Source organism: Epinephelus fuscoguttatus, linkage group LG2 (genome assembly GCF_011397635.1).
Source record: "Epinephelus fuscoguttatus linkage group LG2, E.fuscoguttatus.final_Chr_v1".
Classification (NCBI taxonomy): Eukaryota; Metazoa; Chordata; class Actinopteri; order Perciformes; family Serranidae; genus Epinephelus; species Epinephelus fuscoguttatus.
The window spans coordinates 44,454,921-44,467,292 of NC_064753.1; the positions used below are offsets into that span (position 1 = coordinate 44,454,921).

At 41.8% G+C, this 12,372-nt stretch overlaps 1 protein-coding gene across 1 annotated transcript in view; it reads left to right on the forward strand.

Annotated features, from left to right (window-relative positions):
* kcnq1.1 (potassium voltage-gated channel, KQT-like subfamily, member 1.1) overlaps positions 1-12,372 on the forward strand; it is a 74,174-nt gene that overhangs the window by 27,131 nt on the left and 34,671 nt on the right. The window contains exons 3-5 of the mRNA XM_049562457.1: positions 217-343; positions 814-892; positions 3,480-3,576. Of these exons, the coding sequence (XP_049418414.1) occupies positions 217-343; positions 814-892; positions 3,480-3,576 (303 nt within the window). The remainder of the gene's footprint in view (positions 1-216; positions 344-813; positions 893-3,479; positions 3,577-12,372) is intronic.

Here is a 12,372-nt window from a genome sequence, read left to right on the forward strand (position 1 = left end):
CTGCACTTAACAAAAAAAAGAGGAAGTTGTTAGAATAGTTGTGCAACCCATCACATCTATAATTTAACAGTATCTGTTTTAAAGCATACTTTTCTGTGTGAGCTGCTGTTCAGGTGTTGTTGCACTGAATCACCTGCAGCATCTGATGTTATGTTTTTTTCCCCACATGTCCTTCTCCCTCATTTGTCTGCTCCGTTTTCCTCATTTCTCTGACAGGAGATCGTCCTTGTGGTGTTCTTCGGTGTGGAATATTTTGTCCGCCTCTGGTCAGCAGGCTGCCGCAGTAAATATGTTGGCATCTGTGGCCGACTACGCTTTGCCAGGAAGCCAATATCTATTATAGGTGGGAACACAACCCCCATACACACGCGTATCTCTACACATGCACACAAACAGACATATCACTTGCCACCCACACACAGCATTTAAACAATATCTGTAATATATCCTGAGCTTCATCCCAGAATGAGATATCGCAGACAAATTCAGCATGAAATTAAAACTGTCAGTGCAAATGCTTTTTCTGCCTTCAGGTTTTTATTCTTAATATTGGCACCTCCAGGTGATTTTTTAAATATGCAGCAATGCATATTAACGTTAATATTATTTGTAACCTGTCTCACCTCAATCGATTTATACAATCATTTTGTCATGGAAACCAGTGATAATTTCTTAATAGTGCACTTTCTTCTTTGGCTTTCCCAAACCTCATATGGAGGACATTGCTTTCTCTTGTTAAGCTGCACATCCTCATATTGAACATGTTCTTGTGCCATATTTATACTTAAAGCCTCTCTTTCTCTATCAATACAGATCTGATTGTAGTTGTTGCCTCAATAGTTGTGTTGTCAGTGGGCTCCAAAGGTCAAGTCTTTGCCACCTCTGCTGTAAGGTAAGAGACAGTGTATGTGAAGGAGGAAACAATATAGTCTAAAGTATGTGGGCACCTTGTGTAATCCTGGTTTAGCGGCTGGTAAAGGAAAATTGAACACTAGAGCATGTGATGTCGGGCAAACACGCCACAATGGCACAAAACAATTACATTAAGAGGAAATAAACTAGCAAGGACCATGGGCTCTAGTTTTGGAGACTGGGTCGCCAGCTGGGTGTGGCCAGGCAGATTTTGCAAGTTTGGCACACCGCGTGTGCTGGCGCAGCTACTCCTCTTTCCCACCTCCGTCCCTCCTACCTGCGCAAGTCGGAAAGAGGGAGGAGAGAAGGCGTGGAATGGGTTTTACACACATCACACCAATCAAATGAGCCCCTGTCCTCGCACTTAAATGCGCCGCGCGAAGGCGTAATGAGAGTTTACTCAATTCGCCATGGCAGAAGAGAGCAGTAGCATCAGACGGCCAAACTTCTCCCAGGAGGAAACTGATGTTTTGGTCCGGGAGGTCCAAGCTCGCAGTGTCCGAATATACGGAACTGCGAGCAGACCTCCACGGGCTGATGATGCAAAGGTAGCCTGGGAGGAAATCAATGTTGCGTTTCTCTCGTGCGTGCACGCTCTCTCTTTCTCTCTCGCAGTCTCACTCTGTTTCTTTTCTTTTGGCTTTTCTAAGATGACAGATGCTGAATATATACTCCCTATCTGATGCTGTGGCTGTTTGTGGTTGGCTGAGAGGGATGTGAACTCACTAGTTTTGTTAATCAAATCAGGTTGGGTTTCCATTAGGCGTGCCAAACATGCCAAACGGTGCCAATCCCCTTTGATCTGACATCAGATGTGATGGGACAGTTGATATAGAGATACATTTATGTGCTGATTGCAGATAGTTGCATTGAATAGTGTTTTCTTGGGTATTTATTGCATCGTTAATGTGCCTGATATTCTGGAAACTTGCCTGTGAGGTTTTGGTGACGTGTGCTTTGGCCTACACTGGCTGCGCGCCGCCTGCGCTGACAGTAGACCTGGTTTCAGCTGGCGAGCTTTTAGCGCACCTTTGGCAAAGCCTTTTGGCACGAAACTGTCACTGCGCCAAGCTGGATCTGTCGACACCTCCCCCTGCTGCGCCGCCACACCCATCTCAGTGCACCTCGGTCTGCCAAACTATCAAACTGAGCGCGCCTCGGGTTCACTGCTCGAAACTAGCTCTGCGCGGGGTTCGCCACCCTGCGCCACCTTGCGGTGCGCCGGGACTCTAGAGCCCCACGCCACAACAATATTTCGTTTAAATGTTTAAGTGTAATTCAGGAGGTGTTAGTTGTTGAGGACTGGTGAATTGATGTAAGTAGGGGTGGAGGTTGGAGGAGGGATGTCTTCTGTTAGGTTGATCTGGGAGGATGTACTGGAGATCGGGCAGAGGGAGACACAGTGTGAGGGCTCCGTGTCAGGCTATCTGAGCTGATGATGGTACCTAGAGTGAGACATGGGAGACGTATGCACCAGATTGAATAAGATAAGATGAGGGGAGATGGGAAGACAGGATGAAGGAATGTCGGCAGAGGTAGGGAGGATGATGGATGAAGGAAAGGGAAAGGGTGGGTGGGTTGAGAAATCTGAGACAAACAGAGCAAGATGGGTTGACCAGGTATGAGTAGGCTTGGCAGGTAATCAGAGGTGTGGTTGACATACAGCCCTGCTCCTGAACCAAAGGTAACAAGTTAACATCATGTGCTGCAGCCTCAGAAACAATGCCAATTCAAAAAGTAATGTAAAAATTCCAAAAACAAATACGAAAACAGTAAATGATAAAATATAGGAGCAATATAAAGAGAACACAAACCCCAGAAACAAATGCAACAGAAAAATGCATCACAATCAAAGCTCTACAGGCCTGTAGCGGGGGATATGTAAATCTGTTGCTCTTTTCTAATATTGTCAAAGACTAAGGTCAAATGTAAAAAGATACGTACCTTTTTATGTAGACTCTTTTCTTCTCCTTCAAAAGCAAACTCTCATCTGCTTTCTTTCTCTCCAGAAGTGCAAAATCAAGCTGTTCTACTTAGCACTCCCCCTTTAAAAGAGAACCTCTGTTGTGTTTCCATTTTTCTGTTGCATTTCCTTCAGGGGTTTGTGTGTTTTTGAATTGTTTCTGAGGCTGCAGCTCGTTTCTCCCAAAGGAAAAGTTGTGGGCCATTATAGCACATTTTCTCTTGTTGGCCACCGTAGGGAAGCCCCTGCCTTATTTCAGCACGACACTACTCCACTGTGCAAAGCCAGGTCCCATAAAGAAATGTTTTTCCCACTTTGGTGTGAGAGGGCTTGCCCGACCTGCACAGGTCCCCGACCTCAACCTTATCTAACACCTCTGGGAGGAAGTGGCCAACTGTGACCTCACTAATGGAGCACATCCTGCAGGCTCCATGTAAAGAGTTTTCCCAGAAGAGTAAAGATTATTACAAGAGCAGATAAATGGTCATGGTTTTTAAGCCACATAGAGGAATAATATTTGGGTGTCTACATGTTTTTGTCCTTACTTAAACTATATGCATTTGGTCTGAATATCAGCATTTGAAAACTTTTTGTTATTCTCCAGAGGGATTCGCTTCCTGCAGATCCTGCGAATGCTCCACGTGGATCGACAGGGAGGAACCTGGCGTCTTCTCGGCTCTGTCGTCTTCATCCATCGGCAGGTACCCAATCACGACCCTGTCTCCTAGAAACTATATTTGTTTATCACGAAATTGCTTTCATAATTATGTTGTGGTGACAACGTAATTGCTGCCTGTATTATGTTTAGAGACAAGGTTTCTTTGAGCAGATAACACTCCTGTCTGTGGTTACATTTACGCAACAAAAGTACTCTGGTTAAGGCTCGGGAAAGATCATGATTTCAGTGATAATAGAAATAAAAGGCTGTATGGATGGTGTGTTACACGATTGCCTATTTCTACAGAAAAAACAAGATATGTTGTTAGCGAACATTTCGCTGATATGTTCAGTATCAACATTTTTACGTCTTGCTGTGTACGTTAATTAGCAACATTTCCTCATCCCGTAAATAGAAAAAGTAACTTATGCATTACATTTACCTCAGAAACATATTTGTGGTTTGAAATTAGTTGTATATAAATATAATTTGTAGAAGACAGAGCTGTTTTGAGATCACATCACATTTTCAATTCCAGAGCCGTGGGGCTTCTGATTGTTATTAGTAAGCTGGAGGCTTTCTGTCAGGGGATTTATTGCCTCTTCTTGTCATGTATTTTTTTTTCACTACTACACGGTGCAGAGCTTCCAGGTGGGAATGCATATTACAGCCAAATGAATATTCAGCAGGGCCGGAAGAAAAGAGCCACTGTGCAGTAGGTTATGGCCATAAGCTCTTCTGCTGTAGATGACTGTAACCCCTCCAGAGTGTCATTCAGCTGAGAGACAGAGATGGCTGTGATTATCCCCACTGGTTACTGCCGTTGTCTTTGAGGTGTGTGTGAGAACACACAGTGACGAAGGTGTGCAGAGTGTCAGGGATGTTGCTCATCCAGTACCACATGCTGTGCTTTGGTGTATTGGCTTTGGCTGATGACCATATTGCTTCTTGCTGAGGCCCATCGTTAACAGCCATTGACCTCAGCTGGGAAGAAAGAGTGTGTTGGTACAGGGAGATACTGGGCCCCTTTTCTGTGCAGATTCCCAACAGCTACATTGGGTGTCACACTGCATGAAATAGCAGCCATAGAGGGCACTTATGAGTGAGGATGTCACATAAAAATGTGACCTTTTTTTTGCCATTACCAGGAAAGACACTAATTGATCGCGATAGCTAATTAAGCTGTTGTTATGAACTGTTTTCCTGCAAATGCATGACATCTCTAGCCTGACATCATCAGACCAAATCGTGTTAGTCTTGAACCTCTCAGTTCATTTTCAATTTCCAAGAAGTGTTTTCAGCGGCAGTAGATCAAAATGCCTCTGGACCTACGACCAGTCAGAGCAGCAAAACATGTGTGAAGGAGAAATGTAAAAGATAGACAGAAAGCTTTATTGTCACTGTATATTAAATATAATCACATTACATGTGCCATTCCATTAGCATTAAAAAAAGCAAAAGCAAATGATAAAATAAATAAAAACAATAAAAGACAGTGGTTAACAATATCGCACAGTGTAGATACTGCACATGATAATTGTTTGTTTAGTGTTCTTACAGCCCAGGGAAAGAAACTGTTTGTTTGCCTGAAGGTGCGGGAAATGTAATCAGACTACAACGTGCAGAAATATCCTGTGATAGGGTCGCCTCAAAATATATGTGAAAGTGTGTTCCCTTTATTGCTATCTGAATTTGAAAATAGTACTTCAACAGAAAGTTCCCTCTGTGTTGTTTGAAAACACCTCAGCGGTGCTCCTGTTTACTAAGCTAGGTTTTTGCTGTGGTGTTCAGCAACACAAGGATGAATGTATTTCATGTCAAGTACAAAGGCTGCACAAGTTGTCAGTCATCGCCTGTAACAAGCCCTTTATTAGATAAATGGTTGTGATTGACCCAACGGGGCCAAGTTGGGTAAAAATCTGTCTAAAAGGCAGGGGGCAGGCGCATCTGCTCGAGCAAACAAAACATGAGCTCACAGATTCATCTGGTTCCCTGGCTGTAACATCCCACAAGCAATCACCGTGTACAATGAAACAGATGGTGTATTCTTTATTAAATGAATAAAAGATGCAAATGGGTGAAAGATATATCAAATAAATTCAGATAAAGACAGTAACGGTTACTTTTATTTCACAGCTATCTTACTACACATCTTGTGCTACTGAACCCACCATTAAAAAACAGTGTAGGGAATGTGTGGCAAAGGTATGGGCCATCGGTTCCCAGCCTTTAAAGCAGGTGAAAACAAAGTGACCGCCTTGATGGGTTAAGGCCTTGGGAGTGTGTGTTCCCTTCTTAGACTGCTTCATTTAAAGTACTTTATAGAGCCCTAAAGAGGTGAAATCATCCAAAATTTCAGGGGAAACTGGCAAGAAATTAAAGAAAATCAGAAGAAATTATAGCTGCTGCACAGCAATGGTCGGGGACGGGCAATTTTGTGGTTCAAGTGGTTGAAGTGATCAGACTCATAATATACAAAGGAAAGAAAAAACTCAAGAACAAGAAAGTAAGAATAACATTAACTGCTAGCAATTATGAACAAACTGGCCTGATCTAGCTTAACCTTAGTAGTCTCTAATCCACATAGCATGATGCCTGAACACAGGACTTTCACATTAGAATGTCCGTTCCGCCTTAGCTGAGGCTTGAACTCACAACTTCTGAGACTGAGGTCTGTCTTCTATCTCACTGAGCTAATTGGCAAGTGACAGTTCATGTTCAAAGCAAATTTCAAAGTGAAAGCTCCAAAGCTGTAGAACATATGGTTGATTTGTTATGAAGTTTTGAAATTTAGAGGCTTGCTGTAGCGCCACCATCAGGACTATTGTCTTGTGTTTCCAGTTGAGGACATCTGGCATGGGACTGGACCTTTATGAAAAGGTTGGGTAGATTTCTCATATGGAAATGTTGCACGAGCTGAGGCTTGAACTCACAATCTTCAACACCAAGAACCATCCTCTATCTCACTGAGCTAACTGGCAAACAGAAATGTCACATGTAGCTTCACAAATTGACTAAGCCAGTCACCTGTGTGCAAGACAGCAGCTGTTAGTGTGTAAAGGCAGATTTCAAACGGCTGTCAAAAATTCAGTTATTAAGACAAAAATCTGAAAATACACAAATTGCATCTAGACAGCATGGAGATGTTGGTAATTGATTTTTAACAATGATTTATTGGCTCAATAAGTGAAAAACTGATGTTTAAAAATGCCATTTTTGCATTGACTCCAATTGTTCACATGAGAGCAAAATTCAAAATGCTGTCAAAAAATCAGTTCATTCATTATTCATCTTCTAACCGCTTCATCCTCTTGAGGGTCGCAGGGGGGCTGGAGCCTATCCCAGCCGACATCGGGCGAGAGGCAGGGTACACCCTGGACAGGTCACCAGACTATCGCAGGGCTGACACATAGAAACAAACAACCATTCACACTCACATTCACACCTACGGACAATTTAGAGTTACCAATTAACCTAGTCCCCAATCTGCATGTCTTTGGACTGTGGGAGGAAGCCGGAGTGCCCGGAGAGAACCCACGCTGACACGGGGAGAACATGCAAACTCCGCACAGAAGGGCTCCCACGCCCGGGATCGAACCAGCAATCCTCTTGCTGTGAGGCAAGAGTGCTAACCACCACACCACCATGCCGCCCCCAAAAAATCAGTTTTTGAGATAAAATTCTGATATTTTCCAAACATCATCTACCATGACTCCAAAATTTTGTCATTTTTTTTTAATGAACATTGAAAATGTATTTAGCAAGAATTTGCAAGTATATGTTTACACTACTGTTTACAGCCAAACATTTTGATGCACTGTAGGCTCAATTTTCGATAAATCAAAAATCTGTGTGGATCGTTTGTGTAGTCTGAAGATGCTCTGTAGCAAGTTTGGTGTCAATTGAGCAAAAATTGTGGGAGGAGATAGGTTTAATAAGTTTTACAGTTTTTGAAAAAAACAGTGATGGACTTTATAATTTGCAATAGGTTTAAATGTACAAAAGTTTCTTCAGTATTGGGGCTACATTGTAGTGAAAGTTGCAAATCTGTAGCACGTATGGTTGATTTGTTGTGAATTTTCAAAATTTTGAACTTTAGAGGCTTGCTGTAGTGCCACCATCAGGACTATTGGCCTGTTTTTGCAGCTGAGGCAATCTGGCATGGGACTGGACCTTTGTGCAAAGTTTTGTGATTTTTCACGCATGGGAAGTAGGTTTTCCTCTGGTTTTTCCTCCCCTGGCAGCTTAGGCTGCCCGGCCCCTAATTAACAAAATCTGTGTAGCGGAGTATTACTCCATGAATTCATCTTCTGAACCCCTCATATTAAATACTCTGCCTTGGAAACCTGCAGTTTAGACTATTTAAAGTAGCAAGATGGAATTAAAATTCATATTATGTTTCCTCCATTACCCTACACCTACATTTACCATGCATAAAGGGTAGTAGAGAATAACAAGTCAGCACTGGAGTGGACTATTTTAGGGTTTAAGTTCAGACTAGCTAGTTTTGGGATAGGCCTTACAGCAATATTATGCAAAAAATATATTTTGTTACTTGCCGCCCCTACAGTTTCAGAGTGGTACACAACTGTTATGTAAAGATTGCAACACAGGCTGTAACCTTATTATTGTCAACCCTATCCCATGGAGTTTTATAGACAGCTGTACCAACACATTCTCACTCTGACCTTGTCACATATCGACATTTGGTCATGGACTTTCCATGTTGAGATACGACTGGGATTGTTGGTTGGGACACCATGTCAAGTTCAGCCTGTTACATGCATTGTCTTTTTTCAAAATATACTGCGGTTTTCACAGAAAATGCACAGTTTACATGCAGTCTTTTTCAAAATAAAAGCACTTTGTCGCTATATGTGTTTTGGAGACTGGCCATGTATCACACCAACATGAAACAACAGCTTTTTCGTCACCGTCTGAAGCTAGAAGTCACAGCCCAAGTGCTGTAATTTGGAACCAGCAAATATGACGTCAGAAGCCAGAAAATACATACAAACGTTTTCAGTACATATACTCAGTTTGCTACATGTTTGAATGTGAATTTTGGCATCCTGCAAACCTTCAAAACTCCGTGAGGCAGAGATGACACATGATGCTATTCCAGCCTAAGTCAGAATCTTTCATGGCTGACATTGGCAGGGATGTGCACTCTGCTGTCATTGTTTTTTCATTAGCTGTGAGGCCCATCACCACACCTAACGACAGGACAGTAACGTTATAAACTGTTTGCAGCCCTGCATTATTTTACTCTTGCCCGGCCTCTTGCTCAGTCACTGTCTTTTACTCTTATTTGCTTCCTCTGTGAACATCCTCTTCAGTCTCTATGCCTCACACTGAGAGTACCTTTTTAAAAGTCTTTATTTGAAGTTGTCAGCGTACATAGTATCAGGAGAAAACCTCAGACACATACAGATGAAGCACTGAGAAAACAAAACGGAAAGCACTGCCAAACAGCCGAGCTGTAAATCGTTACGCTTTGGTGATCTGACCTGTTTGCCAAAGTTACACAGCGCAGGAACAGGCGTTCAGGCGGAGGCGGCATTCCTCCTATTACAAGTCAGTGTACCATCACAGTGATGTTGAGGCTGATATTTAAAGGTAAAAAAAAATTAGATAATTTGCTTTAATATGATTCATACAAATTTACAAATGGAGGCAGAGGGGAGATGATGAGTGTGTAAAGGCCAGAACAAGACTGACCTTCAGATAGGCCTGGTTATAATTAGTGTAATTAGCTTTAAAGGTATCTGAGAGAGCTTTTTATTATTATTATTATTACTATTACTATCAGACTGTTTCCAGGACATGGCGGCACTATGGGTCCATTTGGCTACTTTGTTTTTATCTTAACACTCATCTCAGTCTATATTTACATATTTATTTACTTTTAATATTTCAATACTTTTATGGTGTGTTGTATTGTGTGCTTTCTTTTATTGTTTTTTTTTATGTGTACAGGGACCTGAGCACCGAATTTCACTCCTAATGTATACATGTTCTGGAATGACAATAAATTATCTTTATTCTTTGTTCCTTTTTCCACTTCGGACTGCTTTTTGATATGTTACACATCCCCCGAAGAGCCCACAAGGAAAATTTAGTGTGCTATTATACAAGCAGCAATACAGTAGAGGTCAAATTGCCTTAAACCAGCTGGATGCGACTGTGCAGCGCCTCCAATGTTTGTTCCTTGGTGATTTCCTGACTGTCGCCGTTAAGTCAACACGAGACCTGAATATTTTTTTTAGCCGTTCTCTCGCCTCGACACATATGAAACTGTAGCCCTTCTGTGTTAACAGCTGGAGTTTTGAAAGTCAATGGAGTTTCAGTCACTTCAATCAGCATCCATTCTTGGTGTTATTACACCATTTAAATACACACTGAGAAGCATTCTAGTGCTCATGGCTTGTAAACACAATTTGCACAGTTGCTCCACGTTTGCTCGCTGGCAGATTGGAAGCACATGTTTCCTGAATGTGTTTGCCAGGTCACAGCAGCTACTAAACCTCTGGTAGTGACTCAGGGAAGATGTACCTGAATGCTTTACAAGCTGTTACTTCCAAGAAGCACGCACCTCTGAGTTGCAAGCAGAGATGTTAGTTGAGAGTGTTACAGGCTCTCATGTTTACTGCCAAAGGTTTGATGCCCAGAAATGTACCAAACATTCAGGAAAAAAAGTGTAGGCATATGAAGAGATACAGACGCAGATGCTGAGTACCAAAGGAGCATAAGCACTGTTTATGTAGGGTAATATAAGGGTAGGTTCGGTTATTTCGAGGGAGGCAAACAGCCATCTCTCGGGTCGTTTTCTCAATAATCTGCTGCTGCTCCTCCGCGGAGCTCTGAAAAATCTGGGAGTGACACTTTTGGGCCGAGACACAAATAAAAATTTCACTCGTCAGGAATTCAGTTGGATTCAGTGCAGTGAGTGCACTCCGAGTGGTTAAACACAGTTTGAATTACGTAGTAGGTGAGTGCACATTCACTTAAAGAGCTCTTTCAAAAAGCAGTAGTCCAATTACAGTCAGACAGGATAAGAGCCAGGCCCAATTAGACCTCCTGAGCAAATCACAGACAGCTCCTTATTGGATCTGCAATGAGATGCCTCATAGTTATTTTAAATACACCGGGAGAGAGCAGCTGTCTGGGTTTCAAACTCATTTCTAATGATTTAGTGCCTGAATTCAATCAACACCCTTCTATTGATTGGTTATTGTTACTGAATATATTTTAAGTTAAAACTCAGTTGCACTTTTGCCCCCTGCATACAGCATCATGGTACAGATACTTTTATGCCTCTATGCCAGAGACAGCTAGAAGCATTATGATTTTCAGGTTGTCCTCTGCATGGGCGAAGAATTTGGTACTGATGGTAGGGATGTTCTTAACAATATTCAGAGACTACTGAATTGTCCTCACCAATTATTTTGATCAAAATTTGAAATATAACCACAACTGTCAATCAGTGTGCAGGCAGTGGTACATGAATGTTTAACAGATCTTGTTCTCTACTTGTTTTCCAAGTTAAAGTTTTTCCTTATCTGCTGTGAAGGTCCAAGGGCAGAGGCATGTAATATGCTGTAAAGCCCTCCGAGGCAAATTGTGATCCGTGATACTGGGCTTTATAAAAAAAAAAACTGAATTGAACTGAACTGAACTGAAATTGAATTCGAGTCACGCTCCCTAACCCAATGTCACTATACTAGGATTGGCTTTGCAGTTTCTTGCTAACCAAGGTTATCATAGTTAATTTAAAACATTTCAGTTTGCCGAAATAAAAATAAAATCTAGACTTTAGAAAAAATGAAAACTAACCGAACAATATTGTAAACTTGCAAAATGTTAAAATAAAATACAGTCTTTGTCAGTTTGGTCAAATTTGTCAACACAACAAGCATGAGGAGGGTGTTGTGTTCAAGTTCATTGAGACTGGGACATCATGACTGTGAGTCAGTTGCCTTCAGTGCTGTGTTTTTGTTGTAATAGCTTTTCTAAACTTTTTAAATTTTGTCCCTGACAAATGCCCCCTATATTATATTAAAAAACTACAACTAAACTACTGCTGAAAATGGTCAGGAATCAGTTCAGGAGGGACCCGAATGCAGAGCAGCAGGCAGGATTGAGGTTTAACAAAAAGCGAGCTTTAATAACGCTGATAAAAAACATCCAGAACAGGCAGGTAACAGAAAGTCTAAACTGAAAACTAACCAGGATAATGTGATAAACTCAGGTTAAAACCAAACAGAACACAAGACACCAGGCAGGAAACAGAGCAGGGAACAACACCAAGAACGTCGGGGTGAGCACATGAATAACACAGGACACTGGCAAAAGGAGGGAAATGGGGATTGGCTTACAACAAGGGTGTGGTGGGGAACACTAGGGTGGAGCAAACAAGACTGATGCAGAACAGGTGTGATGGGAAGGACTAACGAGACTGGTGTGACAGAAAACAGGTGGGAAAACACACAAAGACAGGAAGTAAAATCAGACATGACACATGAGGAGAGAATCTACAAAATAAAACAGGAAACAGATTAAACATGAATGAATAACATGAAACAAGGAACACAAATAGAAAACTCTAAAACAAAGTCCACAGGATACCAGAATATAAAACAAAAACCCTGGATCATGACAAAACTAATAAAATCTAAACTAAAATGAAACTTTTTTGAGCAATAAAAACTAAACTGAAACGAGCAAACCCACAGTGAAAACTAACCAAAACTGTTCCGTGTTGATGTGCGTGCTTCCCACTGACAAGCTTGGCAAAGCAGCCATGAGCTGCACTTTATCAGAGGTGGTGAAGTTAGTG